The 26716-nt window shown below is 48.3% G+C and overlaps 1 protein-coding gene across 2 annotated transcripts in view; it reads left to right on the forward strand.

Annotated features, from left to right (window-relative positions):
• Nucleotides 1–26394, forward strand: part of iglon5 (IgLON family member 5) — a 77585-nt gene extending 51191 nt beyond the window's left edge. The window contains exons 2-8 of one of the 2 annotated variants that reach the window (XM_037452790.2): nt 13003–13090; nt 15348–15580; nt 17030–17149; nt 22125–22256; nt 22550–22670; nt 23603–23772; nt 25334–26394. In XM_037452790.2, coding sequence (XP_037308687.2) covers nt 13003–13090; nt 15348–15580; nt 17030–17149; nt 22125–22256; nt 22550–22670; nt 23603–23772; nt 25334–25425 — 956 coding nt within the window. In that variant the 3' untranslated portion in view covers nt 25426–26394. The remainder of the gene's footprint in view (nt 1–13002; nt 13091–15347; nt 15581–17029; nt 17150–22124; nt 22257–22549; nt 22671–23602; nt 23773–25333) is intronic. The other variant, XM_037452791.2, reaches the window with a different exon arrangement.
• The last annotated feature ends 322 nt before the right edge of the window (nt 26395–26716 follow it).

A 26716-nucleotide genomic window follows, 5' to 3' on the forward strand; every position in this document is an offset into this window, starting at 1 on the left:
CCCCCCCCCCCCCCGAAAGCTCGCTTAGACTGAAAGAGGTTACAAGCTTGCCAGAAAGATACAAGATTTTACAATTAATCGGAAAGACAGGCAGAGGGTGAAAAGAGCAAAAAGAGAAAGTACATTAAAAGAAGGTCTGTGTGCTCTCGTGGGCGATCTGGCTGAAGCCTGTGTTCCTTCGTATGAACAGCGATGTTTTGGTTTCTACCATCCATTTAAAAAAAAAAAAAAGATGTAACAGCAGAAGGTCCATCGCTCTCCTTCTCCAACTCTCTCTCCCTCTCCCGTCTTTGTTGAGGCCGGGTCCCCGCCGCCAGCGGCCGCCTGCTGCACCATCTGTGGCAGCAAAGAGCCCAAAATTCATTAGTGGATCGGGAGACAAGGGAGACTCCAGCAGGCGGGAGACAGGGAGGATGGAGAGGACAACAGCGGAATCAGACTCTTGAAGCTCTCTGATGAGACAAAAGGAACGCAGAGCAGAAAGGGGAAGGAAAGCGATGGATGGACAGTGAGTCGAGGGAAGGTTGAGGTGAACTGAGAGGAGGGGAGGAAAAAAAGAGAAACAGAAATGAACGGAGTGAAGCAAACGGAGAAATGAGGCGGGAAATGAGAGGAAGTGACAACGGCAAGAAGCGTGTGTAGGGGGGGGGGGGGCACTACGTGGCACTGAAATGTTCTCTGTGCCCGTCAGACTGAAGATCAGAATTTGTGAGACACATCTCTCTCTCCATTGTTTTTCTTTTTAATTTAAATGAACCATTATCCACATGTGTTTCTGTCTGGATTTACATCTGCTGTAGTCGATGTTGCGCTGCCCATTCAAGAGGAAGCAATTTCTCCCCCCCCCCCATTTCCATTTCATACTCCTCCCATTTGTATCACCTTTACCCCTCCGTACTGCACTCAAACTTACCCTCTCCAACCGCCTCTCACGCCGCCGTCTGCCCGCAGCACTGACTCACGGCGCCGGGGATCACGGAGCTCGGTGGAACTTGCGCGGCCCGATAAGTGTGCAGCAGAAGGAAGGGGAGAAGCGGTGGGGTCAGTGAAGTTTTTGGACGGAAGATGCGGCCGCTACGCTATGTCAAACTCTACGATGAGCGCTTAGACGTTTTCATTCATTCAAATAAAAGCCAATTCTCTGTAACGCATTCTGGAAAAACCTCTTCTACATCCCCCTTGACTACTCTGCATCAGTGTGGAGCGATACGGTTCAATCAGGAGGAATGAAGTCAGATGAAGAAAAGACAATTGTTGACAGATGATGCACCATTATATACGTTCATGAGATTTTTGATGGGCAATCTGCCCCCCCCCCCCCGACAGAATCATGAGTGGATGAAGCTGATGGACATTTGAAGACCTTTGACCTTTGACGACGAAATGCATCAACAATAACAATAACACAAATGCAATATGTGATCAGAAAAACTAAATTAAACTATTTTGACATTAAAGTTAAACATTACATTTTCAATTCTCCTTCCCGTAAGATTGATGGAAACAGCAACAGCACTCAATAAATGTAATGGAGATGCCGTAATCAAGGGTCAATGCATTTTTTTTATCATTTATAGTGACATAAAATGTGCTCTACAAAACGGTACAGCAGGGAGTTATTGCAGTGTTGCAGCACTTTGTGAATATACTTGAAGGTATATTTGTAGTATATCGGTGGAATAGTATTAAGCAGCCGTGTTATCGCGTGGACTATTGCAGTTTAGATTTTTACTTCATCAGATCCTCAAATTGCCGCCAAGGCCAACCACATTTAAAGCAAGAAATGCTGCACGGCCTGGACTAAGACACCAATTTCTCTACTCACAGTAGCGTACATAGGACAAAAACAAAATCAGTTTAAAAGAATGTTAAGATTCAAGGACATATTGTATTTTGAGTAATACTTTCTCAGTCTGACATCTCACGCTCTTGCTCTGACAGAACAATTCCAGGAACCACATTAAATCTCTGGCTTTAATAAAAGTGGATGAGGCATATTGTGGTAGAGAAAAATAAGAAGTAAATTCCATTACAACAGAATAACTCTGAATACGTTTGGACGTCAGAGGTCGATGATAAGTTACCCAACAAGAGGAAAATATACACCCAATCTTCTCCATCATCTAGCCATCATCTACTACGTACTGAGTCGGGCACAGCGACGTCCTGTCAGAGGTTAACTGATGTCTTTTGGGGGGTTGATTGCAACCTTTTTACCCAGAACAAACATCTGGCTCATGTTTTGCCGGGTCATTGGCAGACGAAGTCGGTGCAGATGCAGTAAAGTGTGAGTAAAGATAATTAGACAGCTCGTAAAAAGGTTAAAAACGATGTGCTAAAAAGCAACTCGTTACAACACTGTAGAGCGCTTTCTCACTAGTCTGAAGTGAGAAGGCTGACTGACTACAGTAAAATGAACGTCGGCATCCAGCTGTTTACAACAACCATTTATGCTTATTTTGTACACAGAAAAAAACTTTCCCTGGAGCAAGATTTTTTTTTTATATAGACACATTTCCATTTGCAATACATCCTGTTGGCTGTGCTTGTTGTTATATTATTATTATTATTATTATTATCATATAATATTCATATTTCAATGCATGTCTCTGGAAGACGTTTGCGTCGTAGTGTGTTGTAAAAGGGTGAAGAAACCCCTCTGGCTACCTCTCAGTTTCAAAATGGCCTGCGGTTAGGTTTTAGGAATAAAGTCATATCTGTAATATTCTGTCTCTGCATCTTCACCGCACTTCTTGGCTTGAACACTTAATGTCAATGCTGCAATTAAGGTCAAACTACCTGATGTGAATTGTCTAATAGTGGAAAAGGAAAACATGTTTTCATCATTGGATTTAGTAAACATGGGGCAACAGAAAGATATTTTTTCTGTATGAAATGCTCTGTTACATTTCCGCAGCCCCTTCTCACAGGTTTGTATAAGGGAGCCAGGGATCGTTTTCGTGGCTCCGCATGAAGGCGCATTAATCCCACTCAAACAGCTCCGAGGAGAGGGACCCCTAATAACTTACGTTGACTTGGAAACTTGTTTATGTTTGTTTCAGAGCACTGAAAGATTAATAACCCTACACAATATGAGTCATACGGCCCTTTCCACCAGAAAACATAGAAGATGAACAGCAGAGAAACTGATGTGCAGCGATAAATGAAAAGCAAATGAGCTAGTGGCGTTGTATTTAATTACACATTACTCCTATCGCAGATGTAGTTATGCCCCTAATTTCCTCAATGGCCTCGGGCTTTGGTGCAACAGCTTTATCAGTAAGATGAGCCAGCAGATTCATCAGCGGCTCGGTCCACCAGGAGTGACATGAACACACGGCTTAGCTTCGCCCCGAGTACCTGGCAGCGTGCGTGTGTTTCCTCCTCAGACTGAGACGCTTTAATTTCACCTTTTAACTTTCTTCTCATCTCATGTTTTCTTGCCTCTCTGTATTTTTCTTGTGCATGTCATACAAGAGACCCTTCTCCGTTCTGCTCAGCTGCAAAGATTAAATGGGCTTTCCATCGATTGCTTTTTAATACACCGGCCTCTCTGCACACACACACACACACACAAAAAAAGCAAAAGCATGTCATCATCCCAGGCGGAAAGGAGGGGTTGGAGGGTGAAGTTGAGGAATACGTTTTACCCAACAAGATGAAAAAAGGAGCAACCAGGGAGAGCATCCGACGGGGGCCGCGGCTTACCTCCAATCGAGGGGCCGCAGCACGCCGGTGGCTCCGACAGCCGGGGTGTCATCTGCCGTCCATTTGGGGGCGAGGAAGCGACAGGGACACAGAGACAGGGATTGCATGTTGGAGAAGAGGGCCCTCCTGGCCAACCAGCTACAGCCCACAAAGAACGGACCCCCCCCCCCACCTCCCCCCTCTCTCGGTCTGTCTCCAAACTCCCTCCGACTTCCAGTCAGAGGCCCCGAAACGCGGCGGGGAGGTTGTGCTGGCGGCTTGAATGCCTGCCACTAGCTCTCCAGCGCCGGCTGTGGCCAAACACAACTGGCACGGCGACTCTGCGAGGTATGCAAACACAAAACCACTGTGAAACACACACACACATACACACACACACACACAAACACAGGAAATGGATTCACACAAGCTTGCAAACGCACATTCACCCAACCTTTCCACACACACAGTCACACACACTGATGCTTGCCTTCATCTCTCTTTGCCAGCATCTCAGTGCACGGCGCCATGCCTCTCTGCTTTATCCCTCCCCCCTTCCCCTTCCCCCTCCGCCCATTCGGTCCCTCTGGAGCTTCCTCCTAAGCAGGTGTTAGTGGATTTCTGTTCCCTCAGGTAGCTCTGTTTTGTTCTTCTCAGCGAGTACTGCTGCTGTGAATTATCCTGACAGCACCTCACCCCTGGGCTTTGGCCCTCACCCTCCACTCTTCTGCCTCCAACTTTTGTTCCCTATCTTTACCTGCACCCTGCTCCCTTCCTTCATGTCTCCATCTCCTCCTTTCACCCCCTCAACACACACACACACACACACACACATACTTGTGGTGCAGGTAGCGAGACCCCTGGAGGAGCTGCCCAGTGGTGCTGAACAACACAACGCTTAAGCATGCTGAGATGGTCCTACACACACACACACACACACACACACAAAAACGCCCCCCCCTCCCCGCCTGCCTCCCACACAAACACACACACGCTGGATGCCCACATGCGGAGATGTAACCCAGGTGCAGTTGAATCCGCCCCGTTCCAGCAGTACGCCGCCTGCTTTCATTGAGATGCAGAGTGTTGATATGAAAATGTTCCAGCTCCCCCTGAAGCCACAATGTTGCTCCCTTTTTGTTGTGCTGTTTGCAAAATGCACAGACAAAGGAGGACTTATTTTAGATTGCTCATTACCACGGCGGCTTCAGACAGCAGCAAATTGCCCCTCATTCTGTCATCACAATTATCTGCTCTTATTACTCTGTTTGAGTATATTATATATTTTGCATATTTCCAGAGAAATATGTCATTATCAGTATGAATATGAACAAATTGTTGGGGGGTTAATAGGCAGTCAGCGTTTTGGAGCCGTAAAGGCTTATCTATACACAAAAAAAACACCAAAACAGCTAAATTAGATATTTTGTTCAGTGGCACATTGAGTGAACATTTTATTCCAGATTCTCTGAATGCACTGACTCATTTTGGGCACATGTTGTTTTGGCTTTTCTTTGTGGTGAATGAATGTCCAGATTAACAACTAATTCTCAAGCTCGTTTTTTTTATTTTATTTTTCCCATTAGTTCCACTTTCCAAGTGCGTCATAAACGTCCATGGCCGGCTCATCGGTTTCACACACATGCTGCCCAACACTCAACGGACTTTTTGATGCCTCATTCTTTTCGACCCCACTTTAGAGCCAATGGTCCTATCGAAATCACTGCTCCTGTGCTATTACACTCCTTTGTCTCCTGTCACTATTGTCCAGTAATTGCTGTTTTTATAGCAGCCTCTTAGAGGCTCGAGTGTAAACTATAGGGTAAGACTGTGCTGGAAGCTTAAGCGCACGGCTGCAAACGCTTGTTCAGTCTCACAGCATCTGACGGAGCTCTTATAAACACTTTAAATTACAGTTTAATTTATTTATTTTGAAAAATGACACAATCAGTTGTTTTCGCCAGTGCCAGCAAACTGTTTCATTTGAGCCAGAGCGCGGTGTAATCGTATATAAAGACACTGATGCATTACGTGGCCTCGCATGTCTGATCAAACACTTTCTTTTCGTTCAGAGTTTCGACAATTTGTTATTTTTTTTTCATTCTGCCATATGTCCTACTTATCAGGTCCTCGGCCAAAAAAGCGGTCTCGCTCGGACGCCAAATATCCGCAACGTGGCTATGAGACGGACGGCCATATGGTCGACGTTTCCGCGGAAGCGGGGCCAGTTAACCACAAAACATCAATAAAAGGCAATGTGTCCACTGCACTTCATCTGGTGGTTCACATCAGCCTGCGACGTCTCCTCCAACCACTTTTTAAAATACCTTGTTATTTATGGGTAAATGATTTGCCTTCTCTTTGACATGGGAGAAATTAGGTTGAGGGCCTTTTGCCAGAATGTTGACAACTGTGTTATTGGCTCTATATTTGAACCAAAACAGGGACGTCTAATTGGACGTGGCAATATGGAGCAAACATTAGAAAGAGCCGGGCCCAGCTGTGTTTTTATCTTGTTGTTTTTCTAAGAGCCGCACAGGCTTCCAAAGCACGCTCCTGCCCAATATTTCACTGTTATTTAGCTGTTGCGCGGTGTGCTGCAGTTTGGCAACCAGGAGTGTTTGATTGCACCAGAAACTGCAGGAGGGGAGAAGAATTGACGGCATTCAGACACGTATGTAAACTAGGCCATCTTAAAAACATCAATGCAAGGGGAGGATGTAGATTGGAGGTGTTGGGGTTGGTGTCGGCTCGCCTTTGGTGCGCGTTTAAATGACAGCTGACGGCAACGCAGAGGAGGACAGTTCTTAACGCGTCTGGTTGGCTGGTGCTACCCGACCCCGCCCCTCCTCAGCTCTCCGTGCACCCACAGCCTGTCCTGTCTTCTGGACTGAATTTCCGCCTTAGCTTCATTTGTCCGCATTCACATTGGACACAGAAATGTTTTAAAGACTTCAGAGGAAATGGCAAGTGACAAATCATCTTTTTAACATTTGTCAGCACCGAGAACCCCTGACATTCAGTCGTTGAGGTTTTAGAGGGAGCGCCATTCGAGGACCAGCCCCCATATTTCACCCACTGCTTTTACTATGACACAACATTAATATGTGAACTCAAGAGTTACCTTCATCATTGAAGCAAAGACCCGCCGCTGCTGTTGTTAAATCACTTCCCCTTCGTTCCCGATGCTCCAAATGTGTTTCATTGTCCAGGGACGTTGGATTCCATAAGCTCTGATGTTTAAAGCTCCACTTTCAAAACAGTGACGGCACTCGCTCGCAAATCTGTCAAATTACCCGTGCGCGGGGTGTATTTAGGGATGTCTGCAGGGCCTCGTGTAAGGCCGGCGCGTGGATACACTCACTGGGAAAGGAACTAACAGTTTAACTACTTTATTGATTTCAAGAGTGCTAAGGGGTTTAGGCGTTAGTCCAAAGGAAAGTGGGGGGGAGGGGGTAAAAGAAAGCGGACCGGGGCTCGCCACTGGTTTTTCTCCCAAGCCACACTCGATTCAACGGTAAAGATCCGTGGCCGCCCATTGAAGTTGTACAACCGCTGCATTGAGTACTGTATGGCTGCGTGCACTCTGCAGTGCTCTATTGATTGATGTGTGAAGAGGGATTAGTGAGTGGGAGGGAGGGAGCGAGGGAGGGACAGAGAGAGAGAGAGAGAGCGAGCCACGGGCACAGCGACCAGAGGCAGAATTGTGGATTCAGCATGTCTGCAGCAACAACAAAAAAAAAGAGGGGGCAGATGTCACATCGCTGGCACGGGCCAAGTCAGACACCCGAGGGCGATGCTTTTCTGTAAACGCTGATGGTTTTGACATGCTTCTCAGATCAAAGCCGCGATTGCACTTGTGTCAGAGTGGTCGGTAAGCGAGTGCCAAGAATACGAGCTGGATTTATTCATGACCTCGAGTGACGAGCGGCGAAAATGTGCAATCGATCCTCGACTCGTTCCGCCGCGTCGTCGTCTCCGAGAGGCCCGGGAAAAAAGGGGGAAAAAAATGACCCCACCGACCAGATTCAAAACAATTCCTTCACCGTGACTCCTCTGACATTTCTTAGATTTTCTGTCGACAGGGATCCCGCTGACATCCATTTGGCTGCAGCAGCAGTGGTTGGAAAGCGGGTGACCCACAGATCCATCTCGCCCTGCTGCTTTTGGAGAGCGAGGCGCCCGGATGCTTCCTCGCTCCTCGCCCCCCCGTCGCTCCGTCCCTGACAGGTGGTGCCGAGGAGTGGAAGGAGCCAGGAGGGTGGGGAGTCGGGGGGTGGGGATTTTCATCAACACAGTGTAGGGGGAGCTCAATGAGTAGTGGAGAGGATTGGGAAGGAAGATGAGGCTCCGGAGAGGTGGACACGAGGTTGGATTTGGGCAAGGCAGAGTTAATGGGATCAAACGAGGAAGAGAAAAGGGATATCTGGGCCGGTTAATGTTTAATCCCACACCCCCAACCCCCTGTCTCCTGCCTTAGGCTCCCCGCGTCTGATAATCCTTGGGCTGCCTCTGTTCGCCATCAAGGTGTTGGGAGGAAAGTGCCCGTGTAAATATTTAATTGGTTGCAGCATGCCGGTGTTAATTATGCGGGTGTGTCTTTCCTTTTGCTCTGCTCTATGCCCCAGCGTTACTGACTGTGTCCTTGCCCCCCCCCCCCCCCCGCTTACATTTTCAAGCCACTTCCTCCTACTATTAACGCCAATACCGTCATTTTCACCTCACACTGCTGCTGCTACTAGCTACCTCTAACTGCAGCATCATTTATAGCTTCATATTCAGCTACCAGGTCCCAACATCCCTTTCCTTTCAGGACCTCACCTCACCCCCGTCTATCCCTTTTTTTTCATACCTCCACCTTCCAACCTTGTGCTGTGCCTCTCTCCTTTTCCTTTCAATTCCAAAAAACGGATTATTGTTACGGGTGTCATTACGGCCTTCCGCCGTTATCCGTCTTGACGCCATTCATGCTCTCTGAAGTAGCTTTGCCTCCTCTCTGTGTGTTTGATCGTCAAGGGCAATGCAGAATAGATGAACAGGACAAAAAACGAGGACGACGCAGGCCAAAGTTGTACCGCTCGGAGCTCTGCCCATGAGCATCTGCCGGCGGCAAGTGCAATTACAAACAAGCAAAGTCAAGAGCTGCACATCACATAACAGATGTCTCGCGGGTGCAGAGTAGACTGCCTTGCGAGGCTGCAAAGACACACAATGCAGGAGAGCGCAAACAATGAAGCGCAGTTGTAGAGGGTCAGAAGGAGCGTCTACCTCAGGTCCGCCACTGGACGAAGGCTTATCCTTCGGATTGCTGCTTCTGCAGTAAAATGGCTAAACCGACCGACGGAACAGTTGCAGTACCTGTGAAGTCGTGGTCTGCAAGCGCACTCTGTTCCTCTGCGTGCTCCCTCAGGCACGGCCATCAAATTTCATTCTCTTAAAAACGCCGGATAAATCTAGCCCGGAGGCCCATCGCTGTGTGTGTGCAGACAAAGGCTGCAGGGGGGTCATTTGGACGGAATACAGGCGTGTGTGTGTGTGTGTGCGCGTTTGGTTTGGGGGACGGGGCGTCCTTTCATGTGCCAAAACAGCAGGTCGCAGCAAGGACAAGAGACACGGGTAGCCATGGCGGTCTGTATCAACTGTAGACAAGTGTGAGCAGGACAGATAATACGCCGGGGGGGGGGGGGGGGGGGTTATGGCACTGCAGGATTCACCACCAGTACACTTCTCATACATGGTTATTCATCATTCCCACTCCATTCCCACTCTACTCACTCGTGGTCTTATAAAAGGCTCGGGATTCATGTGTCTCTCCTCAACATGCATTTTTTTGGCTTTTCGTGAAGTAGGCTACTGAAGCATTGAAGATGAAAAGCTCCCATTTGGAATTCACATTGTGTTTCCACATTTAGAGTCGGCGGGGTAGTCGCTGGTTTAAGCTTGTTGGCAGGCAAACTGTCGTTTCTCTAGTGTCAACGGGGCGAGGCTTACGCAGCCCCCCCGGTGAGCCGCGGGGAGGGAGGGAGCAGAGACAAAAAAAAAATTGGAGATAGCGATCAATAAAGCCAAAAGTAGCCGAGGACTTGGTTGTGATGTCTGAGGATTCTGGATGCAGTGCCGACTCATTATTGCTCCGTTTGATCGCCTCCGCTGTTTTTCAGACGGCAGCGTTTGAAATAATTTCTAGAATAGGGATGAATCATGTGGATTACATCAAAGGGTTCGCGACATGCCGTCATTCAGCCAGATGACACTCATCTCACCCAGAACACTCCCACTGTCCGGTTAATGGTGCACAATTTGTACTCATCCATCTGTAGAAGCAATAACCATTATAGTATTTGATTTGACTGCTGTGGCCAATTTCGAACAACAGAATATCCAATGTGCAAAACCCTTCACTCCTAAATTCTGTGCTGCAAACACGGGGGCTGAAAACAGGTGCATTGGATTTAGAAATTCATGGTGTTCCTAATTTCATTTTACCCAAAAGAAAATGAGGCTGTCAAAGAAATCTTCGTCAAAATAGTAGAAAACGTACTTTATCGTCTGCGAGTACAGTCTGGCAGTGCTGCTGCTTTTTAGTGTATTTTAAACTGATAAACACTTGATTCATTATATTGCACTTACATATAATGAGCGAGTCTCTTTGATTTGAAGTGGAGCCAAAGCAATCATAAACTACCATATGGGGATTCTTCTGTTCCCATATATGTGCATCTTTTCACAATTGTTGTTATAGTCATCAACCGGAGTAATTCTGCAGCCAGCTGAGAGCCAGCCCACATTTTTCTGGCGTCATCGAGGTCCGCTTTAGACTTTCTTTAGTGGCGAGAACAAGCCACTTTAGTTGTCAGGCAAATGTTGAAATATCTTATAAAAACAGGAGGGTGAATGCAGGCTTTTGTCTGAGTCCATCTCTCGAAAAAACACAGATCCTGCTCATGATTATTGCTTCGATATACTGGAAGCCGTTGGTATCCATGAGAGCTTTTCTTCGCCCGCGCCGAGGACAAAGCCTTCACTGCACGCCGAGCATTCGCAATGAGCGCGGGGGGTCACGAAAGGTCCCAGGAAGAGTGAATGCTGGGTACTTGTGTATCTGCGTATACGTGTCTCCCGGGTCTTTGCTCAGATGGTTGTCTCGACTCGCCGCGTCGCGTCAATGAGTGCGCGTCAATGCGAGCGCGCGCGCAAGTTAACAGGTCTGCGATTCGTGAGGGGAAATATCGACCGACTGCGTGGGCCCAGTTGCGGTGCCGCGCGGCGTGTGGAAGTGGAGGCGGGGTGACGCGCCTCTTAGAACGCGAGGTGACAATCGAGCCGCGAAAATGGGATTTGAGTAGGGAAATGGGAATTGCTCCCCGCTGGTTTGTGACCTTCGCCGCTGTTGTTCGGCGCGTGCATCCAGCATTCATTCAATCACAATGTGTGCGTCGCGCCTGAGTCCCATCGGTTACATTATGTGATGGAGAGAGAGAGAGAGAGAGAGAGAGAGAGAGAGAGAGAGAGAGAGAGAGAGAGAGAGAGAGAGAGAGAGAGAGAGAGTGAAAGCCTTTTTCACTACTCGTGTGTCTGCATTCGTGACAGCGTGTCACATCCGTCTCCAAGCCCCAGGGCCCTGCAACTGAATTTAATTGACCTAAATAAAGTCTGGTATGTAGAGTACAGAGCACTTGAAAGGGAACAGCTGAGCTCTTGAGCCGAGGACAGTGAGTCTAAGACAGCCAGCATTAGCACAGCGATGCAACATTACTCTGGGATAAAAGCCACAGATGAACAAAAGCTGGTGAAAGTTGTTCAACATTGGGCACAATGGTGCTATGCCCCTCCCTCAAGGTTTTTACAGAGAGAGAGAGAGAGAGAGAGAGAGAGAGAGAGAGGGATGAGGCCAGTTCTGTCATCCTTGGCCGGCCTAGATAGCAGCAGCAGCAGCAGCACCCATTAATGCGATTACAGCTTTTAGCGGGAGATTTTCAGGGACACTTTTCTTTTGAGGCGTCGTTAGTTTGTCCTCCTTTCTTGTTCTCCTGCGGCATGGCAGCAAACAAAACGCACACATTCACAGAAATGAACAGCAGCAGACAGCTACTGTAAGTGCTGAGCAACACCGCGCACACACACACACAAACATAAATAAGGGACTAAACATGAAACATCCACGCGGATATGGCAACCTCCACATACACACACACACACACTCATGCATGAGTAGTCTTTATTTGAAAGGATGATTCATTATTATTTCGGGGAGTTGGCAGTTCTCTGGACTTTCGGCTGTGAAGTCTAAAAACCTTTTGATTAGGAACGCACGAAGTGCATCGTAATTCCGAAAGCCTCTGTAATTATTCTTTGTAATCAATCCATGATTTCCACAAAGGCCTCCTCCTTTAATCCAAAGCCCGCGTCCTTCTCGTAGTGCTGCATTGCCCTGGTCTCGGGTTGCATTTCCTCATCGGCATGCTTAACATGTCCTCGTGCGGTTATTCGACAAACCTCGAGGTGCTTCTAAGCGGTTCAGTGCACTGGCTTTATTTCATAAAGTCACCATTTATTAAACCTCTAGGCGAGAACACGGCAAAGGCCTGCTGGAGATATTGAGGTCATTCTGCAGGCGCAGGGAGAAGGAGGCGGTCGGAGACACAAGCTGAGGTTTCTGGAGTCGGGACGGGCAGAGCCAAGCGTCTCACCAGTCGCCCCCCCCCAGCGTATAAAAAGGTCTTTGGTTATCTTTGTTTGCAGCAAAAAATAACTTGAAAACTTCTTCAAAGTGACCCACCTAGGAACACATCTCACAGATGCCAGGTTTGAATCTCCTCTTCAACTAATGGCACCAAGTGTGTGTGTGTGTGTGTGTGCGTTTGGAAGCTTGTGCCTCTGTTCTCGAGGAGTGTGTGTGTGTGTGTGTGTGTGTGTGTGTGTGTGTGTGTGTGTGTGTGTGTGTGTGTGTGTGTGTGTGTGAATTGGTAGGCAGGATGAGCATCCCTTCTGTTACTGTTGCTGTCCCTTCATTTCACGCTCCGGCGGCTCCTCGTGATCCTCTTCCCTTGGCTCATTATCAGCGCTGTTCAACGAGTGCGCATCCCACCTGAATGCTGGGTAAAAACCAAATCACTATTCAAGTACGGAGGGGGGGGGGGGGGGTCAGTGCAGACGCTGTGACTCTTTTGTTTAGTGTATACATTACTTTCCCTTCAGGATACCGGGCCCGACCGGATTGGGGCCGGGCTCCAAAGGCAGCTGACCCCAGACGGATGGAAGCCGCCGTCTGGTGCCACGATTGGATGCTTATTGGTTCTCTGTTTTCCTTTGCAGCTCCCAGCGCGCGCGGCGGCGGCGGCGGAGAGTTCGGACACCTCCCGGACAACATTACGGTGTTGGAGGGCGATGGAGTCACTTTGAGGTAACTCCTGGACCTACACCTGCACCTCCTAATTGCACGAAAATCATGTTTGCGTTTCCCCCCCACCCACCTGTCGTGCCAATTTAATTGCCAATTCTCTGTCACATAACTTCAATTAGGCTCCCGGAATTTGTGCCATATTTTTCAACTCCGTCTGTCCCGCAGCTAATGAGAATGCTAATAACTTGTCACCTGTCGCCGGAGTTACCCCGTCTGTGAGCGATCACCTCTTTGCTAGGTGCAACAATAACCGGGCGGGGGCCAGCTCGTTGGGGCGACGGTGTGCACCCGACTGACCGTGAGGGAGTACAAAGTAGAAGTCACAAGCAGAAAAATAGACAATTTGCTTCCCCCTTTCACCCGGTCTTGTGGATGTTTGCCAGAAAAAATAAATAAATCCGAGTCAACATGACTTTCATCACATTTAAGCCGACACCCCTGCAGGTCTCTGGACAAATTCGTCTTTGAAATCCGTCTTGCGGGAAGAGTGGGCCCTCGAACTCAGGTCAAACATTTCTATAAAGGTCTGTCGATGTTTGTCAACATCCGCGAAGGCCGATCCATAACGCTGTCAACGTGTAGCTTGAGGCTCTTCTATTGACACGGTAGAAAAACACCAAACCACAGACGATCTCCACTGAGAGCACCTGGGATTCAGAAAACATGTGCTTTCAATGATCTATTTATTCCTTTTGGTTATCTGGAAAGCTGTGCATTAGCAGATTCAAAATAGTTGTGTAAGCTGGTGGTAATCCCTTCCAGTTCTTTGATCCAGCCTCGTCTATAATCAAAAGCTGTACCATTACTCCTTTATGTGGTTTACGTGTACACTTAATTCCTTCAGCGCGCGTTTTATTTGAATACTGAAAGAATTATCGACTGACTCGCAAGAAAAAAAAAAAGGATTAGATCAAAGTCCGAGCAAATAATCCTGTATTTAATCCTGCATGCCAGGAACGCGTTCTCTTGGGTCTCTGATCCCTCAGGTTCCGTCCAACTGTCGCTTAAAATCAGAACCTGCTGCTCTCCAGGCATTATTCCGGACGTTGGATTTCACGGCGTAGTCGAGCGTCCTCGCGATGAGAAGGCTCGTCTTACAATCTGTTTAGTTAAACAGCCGAACTTAACAGCTTCCTGAATAATACCCATTTTCATGTACAATCCCTTTTGCCCAAACGGCACAAATAGTCGCGTTACGCTTGAGACGATGCTGTCGTGCTGCCGTTGATGCGGCCCATTAAGACAACGCACATTTGATGCTCTTATGGTGCTTATTTCCTCTGGGTTCACAGTCCTGCAGCAACATCATCAATTCATCTAAAAAAACAGATTATTAATTTGTATACAGATAACAATCTTTTCGTGGTGGCATTCCTTACTTTAACGTCTGTTCGTCTAAATCAACGTGAAGTATTTTCTTCTCCCTGTTTGGCCTTCGAAGGCTCCCGGGCTCTTATGCATCGTGGTGTCACAGGCACCGGCTCGCCGGGTGATCTAAGACCCACCTTAACCTTGATATTTGTCCAGGTCACATCAATTAAACATGAGGACGGGCCGAGGCCTGCGCTCGGTCGAAGCTGGGTAAGGACATCTAGTGGCCGAGCCAAGAAATTAGGGGACACCTTTAGATGGTGGAACGGGCCGCTTCCTCTTTAGGACAACGCCAGGGATTTAATGCCCTTGCATCACATCGTAAACGTAGTTATTTTCCACACGTCTGAGCTTCGAAGAGAATGTTAACTTGCGGCCACTTCTCATGCGACGCTTTGCTCACAACCTCTTGGATTTTCCTTTAACTCACCTCTGCCGTATTATTTATGATTTTGACCCATTTCTCTCAACCTGTGTAAGTGATGGGAAATCATTAGTGCAATGTTACCAAAGTGGTTTGTCTATAACATCTTGACCTCCTAATGATGAAGGGACAAATATAGGAGAAATTAGATGGAGTGAGTGGAGAGACATGATTAATTGGAGATGCTTAATTCAGGCCCTGCATGCAGGGACCCTGAATGGTTGGAATAATAGAAAAGGAAGTGAATCACGTGCTTTGACCTTTGCAGTCTCTGTGTTTCCATGTATTTGAATACCTATGGGAGATTTTGCATGAGTATCAGAGAGCAGTCTGATGTATTCCCCGGTCCATTGAAGCCCATCACCTGTATGCAACACTTTTATTTTGACTTCTCACCCATTTGTAGATCTGTGTGTAACGATGGACACCCTCCTTGTGTCTCTCCCTTTCCGGTCCTCCCAGATGTCGGATCGATGAGCAGGTGACCCACAAGGCCTGGCTGAACCGCTCCAACATCCTGTTCACGGGGACGGATAAGTGGTCTCTTGATAAGCGCGTGACGCTGGCAAACAGCAACAACAGCGACTTCTCCATCCACATCGAGAAGGTGCAAGTAACCGACGAGGGACCCTACACCTGCAGCTTCCAGGCCAACAACAAGCCCCGCATTGCCCACGTCTACCTCATTGTCCAAGGTGAGCAGCCGAGTCCCGGCCCAACGGGAACCTGCCAGAGGAGACTTTAAAGTGTGAACTGTTTCCATGGAAAAGATCAATCAGAGCCTGCAGACTTAATGCAGAGAAAAGGGGAAATCAGTCATTAAGAAGTTCTATGGTTTACGTTTTAGTCTTCCTTTCGGTTAAATTTATGATTTAAATGTTTCTTATGATTTTTAAGCACACAAGGTTAGTATTTTCGCTTTATGTGGAAGCTTATTTGGCCTTGAGGAAAGCAAGCCAACGCAGGTGACCGATTAGTTTCACTATGGAGGTCCAGGGAAGTCCAAGCCGTTTGTTATTTTCCTGTGGCCAGGTTGTTTGAGTTATGCAGATCAAGTGGATGTGTGTTGCGGAAATGTGGTACACAGAGGAGAGAGGGAGGGGGGACTCTCCGACTGCCTGATTTAACAACTGACAGTGCAGAACCACCACTGTGGCTCAGTTATCAGGTCAGCAACTAAGTGAGTGAGAGTCCGACTGATTCCGAGTGACATGATGCGTTGGTGCAAACCTTCCAGGGGATGGATCTCAGACGTGTCCATTTTTATGCATGTTTCGGATTTCATTAATACGTCACCGACAGGATGAAAAATGCCTCACAGGACACACTAGGCTGCATTCTGCTGGAAGGGAAACAAAAGGTCCGGCTCACGGTGGCAGAGAGACAACGTCCGCTTTGTACCAAGAGTTTTCACACTGTACTGCAGCCAGACAAACAACTCCTTTCTGCAGGGTGCAATGCTTGGCAAGGATGACCACACACACCTAATTCCAAGTCCCCTGCAATACCAGCCTTAGCTGCATATCACACTAAATAATTACACCCTCTAGTCAGTACATCAAGCAGGAGCGGCTTCACCTCCACTCCAATCTGTGCTGCAAGTGCTCAACTCCAGCAAGATAGAAAAAAAATTGGATACTCTGTAGATGTCTTTAAAAAAAAAAAAAAAAAAAAAAGCAATTTCAGGACCCGGCTCATTAAAAGCAGTGATAATGGGCCATTTAAATTCAAGGGGCCATCTTATTATCAAACTAAATACATGCATAGCGCTTCAACCCTTTGTGAGTTTGGAGCAAAACAAGATCCAGGAGTGGTCATTCACCCTAAAGAGAAACCGCCTGACAACCACTTGGGTTTTTCCTTCTTTTCCTTAAAATGGATCAGATGCGATGAGAAGAATATTTTAATTCCCATTTGCGGTAATTGAAAATTCGCTGCGTTTCAAGCAGACAGACAAGCGCATTACTTCACCCTTCAGTGAGCACAGATCATTAATCAGCTGATTGCCCCTCTGTCTTAGGTGCACGGATTTGCATCATACCTTAAGCACCGTAATAAGAGGAGGCCATACCTCATCAATAATTTATGATGATACAAAAAGAGAGTTTGAGGTCATATTTTAATGGCGTGATCTTGTTTTTCAGTGGCGGCGAGGATTGTCAACATCTCCAAAAACGTGTCGGTGAACGAAGGGGAGAACGTGAACCTGTTCTGCCTGGCGGTGGGTCGCCCTGAGCCCACCGTCACCTGGAAGGACCAGAAATGTAAGCTACCCCTTCTCCCTGCTTGTCACCAGATCCACAGATATCTTGTTCACAGCTTTGCCTTTATCTCCCTGACTTCACATTCATCCCGATCCTCTTTCATGCCCCCCCCACCTCCCTCCCGCCTATTTAGTTCCTAAAGGCTTATCAGCATTCAGCTCATGTCCAAGTCTTTATCCTACATTCCTGTGTCATCACTCTTAAGCCCAGCTGTTAAGTCACATCTTAAATGCACACTCTGCGTACTCTCCCCATGTTGCAATGTTTTCTCCCAAATAACCCCACATTAAACGTAATTATTCCCACCGTGCCACGTGTAATCATCAGCATCCGTCTTCATCCGCTCCGTCAACCAGCGTCACCAAGCCAGCCTACGCCACCGGCCGCTTTAAAGTGGCTATTTTTAGCAGGCATCATGTTTTGGGATCAGGACTGGTTGAGAGCAGTCGGGATGCAGGGCCGCTCCGTTTAAAGTGCATAATATTTTGGGCTATCATTCACGCATAGATGCTGAGCTCTAAACATCTTTCATCTTTGATGCTGCCAGGACTGTATCGATACTGCCAATGTCGCCGCTGGCCATCTGGATGCTCGAGGCGTAATTGCCTTGTATAATAACTCTGCATGAATGATGTTATTGCAGTGTACCACATCAGCTGGTTTATCAGGACAATGACACTCTCTCAGTCACTGTGATACGGGCATACACGCTTACAATGGACCAACCAAAGTATGGAATGGGCCAACCATGAAGCGGGATGCTACTCCATGGCCATTAAATGCCTGAAAGGTGTCATTGAAATATGTCTCGGCAGCGTTCCCTTGCCAACAGCTCAATGTGTAAAACACACACACGGCCGACTGCTTTGCCACCAACGGTTATTGCAGATATGCCTTTGGACGTCAACCTCGCGCTTTCTTGCAAATATCGGAGAGAGAAGTGAATCCGGCAAAGAGCCGGCGGAATGAAGCAACAAATGAATGAACGCTCACGTGCAGCAGACACACAAACACTCACACGTCCTCACTCGCGAACCGACACCCTTTCTCCTCCGTCAGCAGTAATTCCTCCATCTCTAGCGCAACATCTCACGCCGCCTCTCCCCCCAATAACCCTCATCGGCTCGCAGTGGAAGACGTACAGGGGCCGCATCGCGATTGCGTGGGAGTCTGTGCGACCGAGCCATCACTTGCAGGAGACCAGGGGCGCTGGCGCTGGTGGGGGGGGCGGCGCGACGAGCCAGAAGAAACAGCGAGAAGCGGCCAGCCATCTGTCCCCATTACTCAGAGGCTGCATGGAGTAGCTGGGAAGGAGGTCGGGGGTGGGGGGGGGGGTACGTTGAGAGCAGTGTGGGTTGAGTGGGAACGATGAGGAGTTGCTACACCGTCCTCAACCCCCCCCCCACCTGGTAGCCCTTAACACACACACACTTAGCGGTTTCTTACATACCGATAGGGAAGCTAATCGTCGCCTCCTCCTCCTCCTCCTCCTTCATCTGCACCAGGGCGCAGACATCATCTGTCACTCTCCATTCACTCGTTCGGTTGACTCCACCGGGCGCACCGGGGGCCCTTATCGTTTGACATCCCGTCCATTAAAAACACTCGCGGGCAAAGCTCCGTCGAATGAACGCTTGGTCGCCCCTGCGGGCGGGCAGCAGGAAGCGTGCAGCTTCGTAAGGAACACGATAAGCAAGCGGTGAGCATATTTTTTGTATCGGGGAGTTTGATTATTTTTTTTTTTCATGCCTATTAAACCTTTTGGGGTGATGCGTGGAACAGAAGTGGGATTGAAGGGGGAGGAGGTGGAAATCAGCCAGAGGCAAACAAATCCAAAATAGAACATGCGATTGAAAAAAAAAAACAAAAAAAAAAAAAACAACGGAAAGTGACAGTGACTCGAATGCTGTGCTCCAGTTATGGCGCGCGGGCCTGATGTGAAGGAGGACATGTTTGGTTTGTGGGTGTTTACACTGAGTGGAGTTGACGAGGGACAGGTGTGTCGAATCAGGAGCTAATGAATAGCAGGTGTGCCGGATGAGTGTGGAAGTCTTTTGATTGGAAAAGGCAGGCAAGTTTTGCTGCAGTTATTCTTTTTAACTGTAAAAATGTCCAGCGCAGTACGCATCTTTCATCGCAATTAATTCAAACGAAACAGAATGGTTGCCAATGTTTATGTGCCTTACGTTAAAGCTGAAGGTCGGCCATGTTCTTCACTTTGGTAATGGTTGACAATCCTCTGAGGAGAACAAAACCAATAGTGCATTAATGCGTGTCTGAAACTTTTCTTCCCTTCGGGTATCCTCAGCCTCGAGCCCATTTGTTCACACTTTGAAATACACAGATTCATCTTTTTAAAAACGACAAATGATTACAGTCAGGCAGAGTAGTTTGAGCAAAATGTTACCCAAGCAGTAAGTAATGTGTTTCCTGAGAACTGTTTTTCCTGACGTGTATTAAGACAAATTACTGCTGCAGGAAGGTGGATGGCGGATTTAGTTTATGATGGGAATAAAATAGCGCATATGTTTATGGGGGGACGAAGAAGCCATCAACAATGCAAAGGTGTGGCTCTTTGGTGGTTCTCTCTGGATATTAATGGATGTCTACGGCCAGACTTGAGTCAGAAATATTATACAAATTTGAAAAGAGTGCCAACACTCACTTTGGCTTCCTTTTTTATTTCCTGAACCTTTCTGGGTGGGAGACTATGGAGTCATTTCAGGTACAGTACGTGCGCTCATCATTCCACTCTGGCTCCGTTTAGCTCGACTCATCCACCCTTCAGCGCTCAGTCTTTCAGTTTTTTTTTTTTTTTTTAAGTCTGTCACATCCTGCTCCTGAGTTTTAACTCAACATCAGACCTCTCAGCCTGGATGTTTTTTTTTTTTTTTTAACGGAAATGGATAAGAGGAGCAGAGGAATCAAGTGCGCTGATGATCTCGACAGGCTCAAAGTGCTGCTGGGGAAATAGAGCACAGTTTGACTGCAGGCCAGGCCAGAGCCCCTGATCCTCCCCCCTTTCTCCCATTCAACCACCCGACCCTGCCCCCCCCGCTCGCTCTTTCTCTCTCTCTCTCTCTCAGGTGCAATCCAACTATCTCTGGTGGTCGGGAGTCAGGCTCCTTCAAAAGCCATAAGTGGTTGATGGAGATGTCTTTCACAGGCCATCGCAGCAGTGCCAGGGGCCGACTCCAGTCAGATATGATCTCCCACCAGAGTGTAGAGAGGTGTGCAAAGCCCATCCAGAGATCTCAGGGGACGAAGAGGAAGGCAAGGGAGGGGACGGGAGTGTGAGAAGGCCCGTCATATTGCATCGAGTGCTGAGGATGAGAGGTCCACGAAAGAACCGGACCGCTGATCTGATCCTCGACGTGAAGCCTCAATGTTTATGTGTCTGTTTCTTTCTTCCTGCTCGATCGTCATGTCTGTGCATCTGTTTCAGTGTCTAACTCGGTGCCTCTAATGCGCTCTCCAGCACTCCATTGCTCTCGTTTTATGGTCCCTGGAAGCCCTCTGCAACAGCCCTGTGTGTAATTTCTCCAGCGCCGGTTGTCTGATTATATCTTTCTCCCACCTGCGAGATACTGGCTCAGCTTGCACCCCCCCCCCTCCCCCCTCAGCCCCCCTCAGCCCCCTCCCACCCCTCCCCTCGGGCAAAGTTGGGTGCTTTGCTTGCTTGACAGAGATGTCGCGAGAAAGCTTTATTTATAAAAACCAACAGAGTGAGGGAACGCCATTGTACCCCCCCCCCCCCCTCCCCCCCCTCTCTCTCTCTCGGGTGGCACGAGCAGCCGTCAACCGCAGCCGCCGCTGCCGCAAATAATCGTCTCCAGCTCAGTGGCCACACTAATAATCCTCCAGCATAATCTCCAATTAGAACCGCCGTGCTAATCTGTGACAGGAATACTCGCAGTTCAGTTTAGCGCCTTTTTACTGAGTGTGTGTGTGTGTTTTTTTCGGAGCCAGTGTTGCTCACAAATGCGCTCAGGCGGCATTTGTGTGCTCTCGGAGGGCGCGTAAAGGTCCCCTGATTGACAGGGGCTGTGTGTGCATAGTTTGGGAGCGCTTTGCGAGGGCTGGATTTCCTTGTTAGTGGTGAGATTATTATATTGTGTCGTGTTCCACAATCAGACTTCTTTGATGGGTTAAAGGAGGAGAAAAAGAACGGGCCTAATGGTTCCGGAGGCTATGAGACAGATGGCTGCTAAGACTCAGGGAGGAGATGGGGGGGGGGGGATTGCAACCTTTACCCTCATTCTTCTTCTTCTTCTCTCTCTCTGCCGCCGTCGATCCAATAACGCTCCCGACATCCATTCCCTCACATGGAGGAGCAATAACTTGTGGCCCGTCTCCTCGACTCTCGCCTCCGATGACGTTGTTTGTCGCTCCGGGGAAAGAAAAAAAAAAAAAAAAGAGTGTGAGACTAACTAATTCGGTTTGAGTGCACCTGGGAGTTTGTCAACATCAAATAAGAGGCGAATGTTCTTCTCAATACGTAATGCAGAGAGCAGGCCATCGGCCCGGTGTGTCCGATCCCTGGAAGAAAAGCTCACAAGTCCCCCAGACACATTAAAAGTAATGAGGTCACTGCTGCCGAATCCTATTTTTCATTTACACTGAAATTCATCATCCGACCCTTAATGAAAAACAGTTTGAGGCACTAAACCAAGGTCATAGGAGGAAAATGTTTCAAATGTAATACATTATTCTTACAGATTATATACTCATTTTATCTTGTTTTCTGTTATACAACTGACCAATAATGACTCCAAGAAAGTGTGATTCCATTCAACGTGCCCATCTAATGAATATGGTGATGTGGATTTCGGTCGTATATCTGATGTATGTATGCCTGGTGCCCCCCCCCCCCCCCCCCCCCCCTGTCCTCGTAAATCCTCTGATCCATGAGTTCGTCGTCCATGAGTTCGGTGACCCCTTTTAAATGAGCGACCCCTCTGCCTGGTGTCCACAGACGGGCTGGTGAGCGACGGCGAGTTCTTGGACATCACGGAGATCAAGAGGCAGCAGGCCGAGGACTACGAATGCATCACCAACAACGGAGTGGCTTCCCCCGATCAGCGCAAGGTCAAGGTCACCGTCAACTGTAAGCATTCCCCTCTGCGACCCCCCCCCCCCACACACACACACACACACTCCCCCGCCAGCCCAACGGGGATAATTCAGTGTTTTGTAGCACAATGATGCATAAACCATTCATGTTAATACTACAGATGCATTATTACGTATGAATTAATTCTTCTTAATGTTGCTCTTTCGGTGGTGGAAAGCGGGGGGAGGGGTTGGGGGGGTTTACCTGGTTTGCCACCCTGTACTCTGTGAATGTACTGTGTGTACTGATGGATGGGTGCCCTCTCCTCCTTCGTCTTCCCGTGCCAGACCCTCCCATGATAACCGACATGAAGAACATGCCGGCCCATTTGGGTAAGACGGCCATCTTGCGTTGCGAAGCCATGGCGGTCCCGCCGGCCTCCTTCGAGTGGTACAAAGACGACCACAGGTGAGACCCCCCCCCCAAATGGGCCACTGCTTCTTTTTTTTTCCTGCTCCACACTTTAAGCCTGCTGCATCTGAAAGAAATGTCTTTTCTCTCTCCATGGCCTTTCAGTCCTCACTGAGCTGAATTAAGCTTTTTGGGAAATGCACTTCAGACTGGAACAATCGATAAACACTGGCCTTTAAAGGTTGAGGATAGACGTGTAATTCCGAGCTTCGAGGCTGTGCAGGTCCAACCAGACGTGGTTCGGGTGCTGTAGAGGTTTTGATCAATCGTTTACCAATTTACCATGTCAATGGGAATCGCTGAACTGAGTGAGTTCAACGATGTGACAAAAACAACGGACACTCGAGGTGGTAACAGAGACGGGACCGAAGAGGAGTACCATACCGAAATTGATTTATTAGTGGGAACCTGACATCGATCTGAAAAATCTGGTCATTTTCCAACAAGATTTACATTTCCAGGTGTGGTCTTGGCTGCCGTCCAGCCACCTAACCTCTGACATCATTAAAGGTTTCAGATAATTGTAAATGTTTTCACCATCTCTGGGGAAATATCAGCTTGTTGGACCCCCGTTTGCTCTCTATAACCCGTCCAAGTGTGCAAAAGGTGCTAGAAGAGCCTAGAAGGATTCGGAGGATTTGACGTCGGCCAAAACAACACGCAGAAGTACTTAGACGAGCCTTTGCCAGCCGGAGAGAGCTGTTAATGGAGTATAATGGGCCCCAGCAGGGGGTTTCCGTTATTTATGGGCTGTTAGATTTCACTATTAGGATGAGGTGAGACACAGCCTGCGTGGGGTGGGACAGCCGTCTCTGGAGAGTCGTAGAAACAAAAAGCCTTGTGGGGCGAAACGTTATGTTGTGTTATCCCACCCGCTTCTGACACACTCTTCCCCCCCCCCCCCCTCCCCCCCTGCTGCTACCACCCAGGCCGGTGGAGAGTGACAACACCCTGAGGATCAAAAACGAGAAGACGCGCTCACTGTTGCTCTTCACCAACGTGACGGAGAAACACTTTGGCAACTACACTTGCTTCGCCTCCAACCGTCTGGGGGCCTCCAACGCCAGCATGCTGCTGTTCCGTAAGTCCTCACACAGAGGTGCGTGCGCACGTGAGCGCGAGGCCGAGTTTGCAAAAGAAGGAATACAGAGAAAATGCATTGCAGTTTTTTTTTTTTTGCCCTGCTCGCGTTTTCTCAGGCCTCTCCTCCCTCCTTCCTCCCCATTTCCTTTTTTCTCCACCCCATTAAAGCTTCGCTTTCCTATATTACCCTCTCGCTCGCTCTCTCTCTCTCTCGCTCTCCCTCTCGCTCACTCTCTCCCTGCATCTCTCGTCCCAACGCATTCCCTGCATTCAGTCGCTCTGCTCTTCCGTTACCCGAGAAGTTGTCATTTCTCTCCATGCACAATTCACATTAACCGTCCCCAATGAGCGATTTCCTTCCCTTCCGCCCGCCCCACCCTCTAGTGCATTCAGCATTACCATCTTAAGTGAGTCCTTCATCTATCCCCTTTCTTCTTTCATTGCTTTGCCCATTATCCCGGGCCGGTCTCCCTTCAATGACTCACTCTCTCGTCAGACCCATACATCTTCCTGCTCTCTTTTTCCACCGTCGCTGCCACTTCTGTCAGCCTGTCTCTCCATCATCTGTCCTTTCGCCTCCTCTTTCCTTCCTAATCTCCCCCCCCCGCCATCATTAAACAGAACAAATCCTTCTCTGTTGTGGAGCGGGCACAGAAAATCTGACCATAATCGGATGCTTTTGTGGTACTTCTATCGATGTACTGCTCCTCCTTGCCGTCTTTGTTTTCGTGCTTTTGTCCCTTTTTTTATACCTCACTATTTTCAGAAGGTGCAACATTTTTAGACATTCACAACCCCACCATCACACCAGAATTGATGTAATGAGCCTATTACTAAAGCCACTGGCAGGCGCCACCAGCTTCCACTGTAGACTGTTCAATTACAAGACACCCGCTTGCGGTTCTGCTAGATTGCCAAATGGCACAAAACAGGAGGAGAGAATCCAATTGTGTTTCTTTTGCAGCTTTTTCGCAAATATGATACTTGTCATTTGTAAATGGAATCATATCAACTTTTGTTTTGCTTGTTGGAGAACCACGACCCATTTCTCCAGGAGTTCAATGAGCTGCATGAACGCGTGGACACTTTGACCTGTAACTAATGACACTAACGAGGGCGGCGCGGCGTTGAGGGGCCCCGGTGCTTGTGATGCGTTTGCCGCCTGGCTGCTCTGGATTTCTGGCGCGCGCAAATGGAGCAGCGCCATTATAAATGTTATTAGTTTCGCCTGGTGGACAAGTCGAGGGTGTCCTCCCCGACCCGCGCATATGTTTCTAAACGCGGGGGGGTTGTTTAGGTGCATCAGATTAACATTGGGTTCGTGCACCGCGCGAGTCTCAGCGACTTCCTCGCTTGGGTTCACAAGTGAAAAGCCTAGAACATGTGACCTCCAACATGTCACGGCTCCTCAAACTGGAGATTTGAGATTTACTAAAGTGAGATATTCACCAGAGCTCTCTCACAGTGCTCATTGAGACGTGTCAAAGTGTCAGAACGCATCACATTCATTGCAATATTAATCATGTATTTCTGTGAGTATTAAACTATACACACACACCTTTCCTCCCCCCCTCCAGGACCGGGGGCCATACAGGGCCGAGGGGCCGGTCTACACGCTGGGATGCATGTCTGGGTTTCCCTCTCTGCTGTTCTTCTGCTGAAGCTGTAAAGATGAAGCTCCACTTGGAATTGTCCCTAAACGCCGCCCACCCCCCCCCTCGTCCTCTTCCTCCCTTTTCTCCCCCTCGACGGAAGGAAGAAGGAAATGAAATTCTTTAATTACGAACCCATCACTGTGAACAAAAAGAATATGCATTATTCCAGGAGCCATTGCATCAAACACACAACTCTCCCCCCCCCTGCCCCCCAAAAAAGAAACCCTGCCGCCTCGATTCAATCTCCAGGTCAAGGCACAGACTTCATCTCTTTCTCCCTCTCTCGCACACACTTTCTCTCTTTTTGCCTCCCAGCATGCCTTGCAGATTTGTCTGACTCGGCCCCTCCCTCCTCAACTGGTTTTCCCCTCATTATTGCCACCGAGCTGATGTCGATGGAGAGTGTTTGTTAACAATTATTGTGTCGGTGATCAACGAGAAAGTAGATAGTCTAACAACTGGACGATCATATATGTATTATACATAGACTAATGACTGACCTACAATGTTTGCCTTATGGAAATGATATATCAAATATCAATATCATGGTTGATATTTATAGAATTAAAGTAATAACGCGTTAAAGACGGTCATTTGACCTTTTGAAAAGGGTTGAATCGGTCGCCATGTGGAGTGTCGCCCTGTGATCACACACACGTGTGGCTTTTGGATTTCAAACCGTGTAGCAGTGAAGCTGCTATGAATGATGTCAAAATGTATTAAAAAAAAAAGAAAAGGGTGGGTGGTGACGGCGTCACTCTTAACTCCCCCTTTATGTAACCTCGGGGGGGTTTATACCAAGGTTTCGCATGTTGACCCCTTCACTACCCAAACTTTTTTAACCCCCCCCCCCCTCTGTTCAATGTGCTCTGTCTAGTTTCCCTTCACATCGCTTTAGTGTTCTCCGTGTCGCCCCCTCTTCCTCCGCAGTGTAAATATATGCAGGCCAAACAACCCCCCCCACCCCCCCATCCCCGATCTCCTCCACCCCCCCCCCGGGAAGCAGCGAGAGACTGTCCACGGTCACAAAGACGTCTTCTGCTTCCGGGCTGCGACGCCGTCCTCTTTGTCGCTTGTTGATAGCATGTACCGGTTAGAGATGTTCCTGTTGTGAGTCCACACTCCCCTTCAAACAGCCCCCGACCTCCAGACCCCCCCCCCCCCCCCCACACCACCCCTTCCCTGCACTGTGTCTGTTTTACTCTGCAAGGTTACCTGCTTTTCCTTTATTGGTGTTAATAATAGTACAGATGATGATGATGTTAATTAGTATTTCAATAACTATGAACAGTAATTCCATGTGAG

Source organism: Pungitius pungitius, chromosome 11, assembly GCF_949316345.1.
Source record: "Pungitius pungitius chromosome 11, fPunPun2.1, whole genome shotgun sequence".
Classification (NCBI taxonomy): domain Eukaryota; kingdom Metazoa; phylum Chordata; class Actinopteri; order Perciformes; family Gasterosteidae; genus Pungitius; species Pungitius pungitius.